The 7,863-nt window shown below is 52.9% G+C and overlaps 1 protein-coding gene across 2 annotated transcripts in view; it reads left to right on the top strand.

The window, feature by feature from the left end:
• The window catches only part of PKP3 (plakophilin 3), a 47,772-nt gene that overhangs the window by 25,305 nt on the left and 14,604 nt on the right, over window positions 1-7,863 (top strand). For both annotated transcript variants that reach the window (XM_019519855.1, XM_019519854.1), the window contains 4 exons: window positions 3,480-3,571; window positions 4,332-5,050; window positions 5,852-5,975; window positions 6,300-6,504. In XM_019519855.1, coding sequence (XP_019375400.1) covers window positions 3,480-3,571; window positions 4,332-5,050; window positions 5,852-5,975; window positions 6,300-6,504 — 1,140 coding nt within the window. The remainder of the gene's footprint in view (window positions 1-3,479; window positions 3,572-4,331; window positions 5,051-5,851; window positions 5,976-6,299; window positions 6,505-7,863) is intronic.

Here is a 7,863-nt window from a genome sequence, read left to right as displayed (position 1 = left end):
GGCCCTGCAAACACCACCAGCAGGGTGCTGCTATAGTGGGTAGGGAAGGCTGCAACTGGCCTTTTCTTGCAATAGGCCTGCAGCCAAACCCCCATGGGGTGCCACAGTCTTCCTCACCAGCTGGGACTCAGCTGGGTGTAGCCAGCACTGAGATTCCCTCTGGTTTGTGGGACATGGACTTGTAAGGACTTCCCCTGGGCAGTGGAGGCAAAGGGGGAACAGTGCCTCCTTTTGTCCCCACTCAGCTGAGTACATTGCCACTAAAAGCCCCTCCCAGACCTGAGTGCCAGCTCCATCTGTGACAGCATTAGAGCACGTTCTAGCACAGTGCCCCTCACCAGAGCCATTCCCTGTCCAAAAACACAGATGCCTCTGATGGGCCAGTCTGAAACCGGCTGCTGGGAGGGCTCCCAGGCAGCAGGAAGGCCTTTCTCAGTGTCTGCCCAGGGATCTGGTGCATCAGCATGGTCCTGCCAATTGGTTTGGCTTCCTTCCCACAAAAGGGAAGACTCAACCCACATGTGTGGTCTGAGTGCCACAGCTGGAAATGATTGACGGGGTAGTGGCAGAGCAGTTGCTGGGCTCCCTGTCCCATACTGGGGTTGGTGGCTGGCGAAGTAGGGCATCCCTTTGCAGCCTTGCCCTCTGCTGTCTGGGCAGGGCTGGGGAAAGACAGGAACCATCCTACCCTGAGCATTGGGGTCCCCACAGAGGCTCCTCAGTGGTGGAGTCGGCTGCTCTAACCTTCTCTGTACGTGCTGGGGTTCCCATGGCTCTGTTTGTTCCTGCTGCAACCATGAAGGACCAGAGTGTGTTGGCTTCCAGCTCCTCCTGCTGGCTCCCCCTAGTTTTGGGACACTGGTGTCCAACTCACCCAACAGGGCCCCAACCCCGCACAGACTGACTCCCCAGCTGGTCTGCAGCAGTGTGTCGGAGCACTGTGTTTACATAACATCCCAGGCCTGCCTGGCATCTCTCAGGCTCCTTGCTGTTGGGATGAAAGAAGCTGGCCAAACCTGAGCTCATGTTTGCCACCTGACCTAAACCAACCCCCTGTCATCTCCTCTGGCTCCAATCAGGTGCCAGAAGACTTTGCCTTAGCCTTATGCGTGCAGGATGGGACATTGTCTCCTGCTTGGTTGAGAGAGGCGTAGGGAAATCATGTTCCAGCTCCAATAATGTATTCATCCTGGTTGGAATGTGGTCTCTGGGACCTGGGGCTGGGCCAGGCAGCCTTGAGACCTGGGCAGCACTTGCTTAGTTGTAGAAGTTGGCAAGGTGGCACTTGAGCCAGTCTGCCCCTCCCCTTCCTGACCAGAACAAGTGCAGGCCTGGACTGTCCAAAGTCTTGAACAGACCTGTCAGCGCACCCCTTTCCTCACAGCCCTGCAGGTCTGTGATGCCCGCATCCCTCTACCAGTGCACCCCGGTATCAACCTGCAGTCATCTTGCCATCCCAGTTCTGGGTCCGGTCCCCACCGGACTTCTCCAGCACCCTCGGTCCTAGCACAGAGTTTTGCCTTTGGAGAGATGCTAATTGTATATAAATCTGGAATGGTCTGTCCAGTCTCAAGTCAAGAGTTTGCAGTTGGGACCAGACAGCTGGGACCAACATGAAGGTGGTATGCCAAAGCATGTATTCGTGTGAGTGGCAGTAAACTGCGACTGCTAATGCCTCAGGCAGGCTGTAGCCTTTTCGATTCTGGCTGCCTTGAAATGAACTCAGTCACTTTTTCTTTTTAAATTTGGCTCCTTGCAATTCAGGCCAATTCTGCATTAAACAACCCCCAGTAATGACCATGATTTGATAGTGTCCCAGATAAGTAAGAGGAGAGGTGGGTTGTGCCAGTGTCCCTAGCAGGGAAATAATTATTATTCTTCCTACGGGGGTATCACAAAAGGATATTAGACTACACGGAGGCAGTGTTTTAGCAATGGCTTGGGGAGTTGGCCTTGATCTGCGGCCTATACTCCTTCCACTGCTGGAAAACAAGAGACCCGATTTCTGTTGGGTGGTCAGTAGGGCAAGTAACACCCAGCTGATTGGCTGCATTGACTGGAATTGTTTCCAAAACAGACACCAATAAAACGGGTGGCTCCACATCTATAGTTATCTCCATGGGTGAAAGCAATTGTAAACAGTAGGTCAAGGGAATGGAGCAGATGTTCAGCATACCCCAGGACCGTTTTTGGTACCAAAATGGAAAAAAAGTGCTTGGCACCCAGAAATTCAGGTCTTATTTCCTCTGGCAGACGCCCCAGGCAGCTGGATTGCTGGGAAGAGGAGGACATCATACACCTAAGCTGCTGCTTGCATGAGAGGGGAAGGGATTTTTGTTCAGGCCACTTGAAACTGTTGAACTCAAGGCCTTGATAGATAAGCTGCTTTTGGCAAGGCTGATCTTTCAGGTAGGGTCTGTGAAAGCTGGTCTGAGACCTCCCAGAACCCCCCAGCCAAGCTCGAGGAGACCAGAGGTGATCCTGATTACACTGATTTTCCCAGCAGCCAAAGGGCAAGGATGATTAATTTTAGGTCTCACTCAAACCAAGGTGGATCAGGAAAGGGATCTCTGAGCTCCATAGTAACATGCTGCTGTGAGCCAGAGGAGACATGGCTCCTGCCCCACAGGAGCTTAGATTCTGCAGACCTGGAGCGGTTGCGTCACGGCTCCCTGCTCGATGGTCTGCCACTGGCAGACCTTGGCCTCTGAAGGAGCTGAAGCTGCTCAAACCCATTCCACTTATGACCCCGGCATAGTCTTAGTGCAGGTTTCCCGTGATGCAGCGGTGATTCCCAAAATAATCCGTCACCTCCTCTGCCGTGGCACTGATTCCCAGGCACAGGTGGGGCACCTCCCTTCCGCTTGCCAGGCCTCCTGCCAGCTCCAGACCTTCTAAAAGCCCTTTGTTAGGAGAGGGCTTGAAAGGGGAGTTGTGTACAAAGGGAAAGTGTGTAGAAAATGGCAGGGGCGGGGGAGAGGGAACAGGAGCCAGATAAGCTTGGCTGTGCTGAAAGACCGAGTGTGTTTGGTCCGAGAAGGCAAGTGCCTCCCAGACGGGACTGCAAGAGCCCAACTTTGCTTGTGGGGACAGACCAGCCCTGTAGGCACAGCAGGGCTGGTGCAGAGACTGCTCCTTCCTCTGCTCAGTTCAGACTCTCAGCCCGGGCCCACTGACCTCCTGGGGATGGTCCCAGATCTCCAGCCAGCCCAGGCGCTCTGCCAGCCTAACTCACAGTGGGAACTCTGTGTAGTCCCAAGACTGAGTACCAGCCCACTGCTGAGAGTGGGGGCCAGTCCACAACTCCAGACTGCATCCCCTGCCCTGAGCCAAAGCGCCAGGGTGCCCACACCCATCCAACTGGTATCACACTCAGCAGAGTCTGCACGCTCTGGTCCCACTGCAAGGCTCTGAGTACATGGATCACTCTTGGTTCTGCTAAACACTGCCTGTCTTGTCTGTCTGTCTTTGTCCCGCAGGTGGTGGCTCCTCCCAAATCCAATACAACAACACACTGAAGTCCTCCTTCAGCTCCAGGTCCCAGACCAATGGCTTAGAGCACAAAGGCGCTGTACGTATGAGCTCACCTGCTGGGTGTGGGTAGGCAGACCAACCTACCCATCTGTGTGATCTACCCTGTATACAACACATCCCACTCACAGAATTTTGTATTATTGTAGTGACTGAACTATTTTCCCCTAGTGCCAGCTGAGGAAGGAGGAGAAGCAGAGAAGGGGGAGTGATTCAGTGACAAGTGACCCTTCCACAGCATAATAGGAAAACTGGGCTCACAGCAGCCTCAGGGTGCTCGGGTGACATTATATCTGAGCCCTTGTAGCACGGAGCAGCTAAATACAGGCCCATGGGGTTCCCTGGTTATCAGATGAAATCCTGGCATGAACAGTTGCCCGGCTTTCATTCAGTACAGCCAGGATTTCACCCTTTGTCAGTCAAGGGGCCCCCATCAAATGTGCTCAGGGTAGGAATTAAAAGATGCCATTAAAAAGAAAAAGAAAAAAAGAAGAGTCCCATAAACTCAGGCTGGGAGCTGAGATTCCTGGTATGATCAATGATATCTGGTCTGCCAGCTAAATGATGGCTTCAGTTATACCTGTTCAGCCCCTATCTCCAGGGGATGATGTGGTGGAGGCTGCACAGGTACTGCTGAGGACAGGATCTCTCCTGCTGGTGGCAATGGTGGGCAGAAAAAGATTCTGCCTTAGCTATACAGTCCCAGCCTGGGAGTTTGCTGGGCTGGAAGTTTTCAAAGAACAGAGCACTTCTGCTATTAAAATGGGATGCTGGTGACTCTGGTCTCCTCCTTCCCACAGCTGTATCAGCCAATGGCCAAGGACTACAGCACGATGAAGTCTGCTGGCTGGTCCTCCCGTTCAGCTGTGGACCTCTCATCCCACAGGAAAATGGCAGCCATCAGCAATGGTGGTGTGCCAAAGGTCTCTACCTATGCCACAAACTATGCCCCCATGCCAGCCACCCACATCTCACGGCCAAACTCTTTCCATGAGCGGAGCTACCGGGGCCGGCAGAACTTCGACACCATGTCGCTGCATTCCTTGCGCCTGACAAATGGGCCGAGCAGCCCCACGCGTTCAGATGATCGCTACAGCATCATCTCTGAGCAGCTGGATCCCATGGCCCATGGTTCCCTCTACAAAGGCAGGGCTGGTGGTGGCTTCACCAGGTCCTACACCTTCGAGAGGCAGATGAGTGCCGGTTCCAATGCTGGGATGAAGAGCCCAGTTGACTGGATGGACGGCATAGAGGCACCTCAAAACCGGACCATCCGTGCGCCTGCCATGCGCACTCTCCAGCGCTTCCAGAGCAACAACCGCTCACGCCTGAGCACTGGCTCCTTCACCGGCCTCCAGACGGGAGCCGGGAGCTCTTATGTGGGCACAGTAGAGCGCAGCTCCCGTGCCCCATCTGTGCGCAGCCTGGCAGAGTCCAACCACCAACTGCAGGACCTGCGGTCCAGTGGGATGTACAATGGGCACCACACACTGATGTCCCAGCAGTCCTACTCTGGCGGGTGAGTGCTGGAGACAGACCCACGGCTGGTGTGTCCTGAGAAGCTGGCCTGGGGACAGGAACACACTGAAATTCCTGCACGGGGGATGTAAGGAAAGGAGCTTGCCACTCAGTGGCAACCCCTACAGGCTGGTGTTGAAGGAATATGTCAGGCTCTGAAAAAATCCCATCCTAGTTCTTCATTTTTGACCAGGGGTTGATGACCACATGGTGCTGGGCCCAGTGAAGAAGTATGCTGGGATAAACTGGAGGACCATAGGTGCCGATTTGGGTTTTTGCCAGCAGGTGCTTGCAGACGTAAAAAACCCAAAACCTAGCACTTTACTTCAAACTTGGCACATTTGTGCACTGAACCCCACATGTGCCCAGAAGAGGCAGTGCATTACTTCAACCCAGCTCTGCAGCATCTGTGGAGATTGGGTGCTTTAGTGGGGTGTTTTTGGCACTTTTATGTAATAGCTGATGGAATCAGCTTTAGCTAAAAGTGCCAAAAAGCCCCATTGAAGTGCCCAATCTTTACAGACACTGCAGAGCTGGGTTGAAGTAACACGCTAGTTCTTCTGGTCAAGCACACTTTTTTTAACATCAAAACCAAAATGGCCATAGCTTGTGGGTGCTGAGCACTGACTAAAATTTTTCAGTGAGTGCTTAAGTCCCAGAACGCCCACGGAGTCAGCGCCTATAAGAGGGGCTCCTTGATGTGGCAAGTAGGACATGGCAGAGCCCTACATTAAAGCAGATTAGGAAGGAGGACCCCCTAGGAGGATGTGGTAATGGTTCCTGACCCACCTTTGTCTTTCAGATTTGATGACATTGACTTGCCCTCAGCGGTGAAATACCTGATAGCCAGCGACCCGAACCTGCAGGTGCTGGGAGCTGCCTACATCCAACACAAGTGCTACAGTGACAGCAATGCCAAGAAGCAGGTGAGGGGCAGTGAACATGGGGCTGTCCCCCAAGGCATGCTGGCAAAATACTCCCTTGATCAGGGCTCAAGTCCTGCAGCATGTTCATGGGTATACACACTGGTGGAAGATACCAAGAGGTGTCCCCTGTTAGTCTGCAGGAACCTCTTTTTGCCAAATAGTGATTCAAAGGGAGTTGGAAGGGCCTGCTCAGACTTTCCTGGTTGGGGGCAGGTGTGGGCACAGATGGCAGCAGGGCAGGGATCCAGTGTAGGCCAGAGCAGACTGTGTTCTCAGGAGTTGCCTCTGTCTCAGTCCCACAGCTGTTGATCCCTCTCCTTTCAGGCTCGCAGCCTCCAAGCTGTGCCCAAGCTGGTGAAGCTTTTCAACAGCCCCAACCAGGAGGTGCAGCGCCATGCCACTGGTGCCACACGCAACCTCATTTATGACAATGTTGAAAATAAACTGGCACTGGTGGAGGAGAACGGCATCTATGAGCTGATGCGGACGCTGCAAGAGTCGGATGATGAGCTGCGCAAGAATGTCACAGGTGGGGGTGCACGCACACAGGAGAGGGCACCGGGCAGCATATGAGCACTATTGCTAGTGTCCTTGTATTCCAGGGGTACCTAGAGGTCACAGCACAGTATAGGGCTCTGTGGTGCTACCTGTTGCACCCAGAATGAGACAGCATGAGCTGTCCCATGGAGCATACGGTCTATACAGATAACAGGGAACCCAAACATGTGTTGCTAAGAGTCACATGGTCACACAGTAGGCCAGTGGCAGGGCATGGAACAGAATCCAGGTCTCCTGAATGTCAGTCTCATGCCACATTGTCTAGAGCAGGGGTGCCCAACCCATGGCATGCATGCCACAAGTGGCACAGGCAGCCTTTGTATGTGGCACACAGGAGATCAGGGAGAGGACAGGCTCTGCAGCAGTAGATAGGGTAGGCAAGAGAAAGCAGAGCAGCAGATCAGACAGGGAGCATAAGACAGGGAGCAGGAAGAAGAGCAGCAGATCAGGCAGGAGAAGGGGACTGGAGTGGCTTTTGGGCAGGGAAGGCTTACCTTGTGGCATGCCTGCCAAAAAAGGTTGGCCCCCATTGGTAGAGTGTAGCAACTTCCCCCTGCTGTTCCTCTGATAGAAAATCACCATCCTCCTTCTCCCAGAGTCCATCTTCTGGCTCCTTTTCTGTGTCAGGACCTTGTTCAAAACCAGCCTAATGGCTTTTGCCACCTTCCAGGGACATGCTTATTTTACAAAGCACACAAGGGCCCAGGCCTCCATGAAGTGCAACCAGCCTGGAAAATTCCACTCTGCCAAGTCCAGCAGTTTCTGAGCTGCATGCAAAATCAAAACCATCATAAAGCTTTGCTTAGATTGAGGACATGAGGCTCAGTTCCTTGGAAACAGCTAAAAAGAATACATGCCACTGCTGAAAAATAAATCTCTCTCTGGGCAGAGCCAAGCCTAGAAAATTTCAATGGAGAGATGTTATCAGAAAGTCAGGAACATCTAAAAATAAGAGGTTGTCCTGAAAGTCCTGCCAGTACTTTCACTCCAGACGCTGTTTCCAGGCAGCTGTGGATTCATTTAGGATCAGGAATGGCTGATGTGGCTTTATCATTGTCACCCCTTTGGGTTCATACTACAATTGCATGACCTCCCCATCAAGCGGCACTAGACAAGATACATACTGGGAGAGGAGGAAGGTTGAGTTGAGCAGGTTGTCCTTTTCCAAAATGTTGCTGCAATGTTTTTGGTCACAATGTCAAATGTTGATAGAAATGTTTCATAGTTCCATAGTAGCTAGGGTCAGGAGGGACCTGAACAGATCATCTAGCCTGACCCCCTGCCTCAGGCAGGAATGAATGCTGGGTTCACAAGACCCCAGACAGGTGAT

Source organism: Gavialis gangeticus, unplaced genomic scaffold (genome assembly GCF_001723915.1).
Source record: "Gavialis gangeticus isolate Ggan-Ray unplaced genomic scaffold, GavGan_comp1, whole genome shotgun sequence".
In the NCBI taxonomy this organism is placed as follows: Eukaryota; Metazoa; Chordata; order Crocodylia; family Gavialidae; genus Gavialis; species Gavialis gangeticus.
The sequence above is the reverse complement of the archived record's forward strand: the minus strand, read 5'-3'. Positions and strand labels throughout refer to the sequence as shown.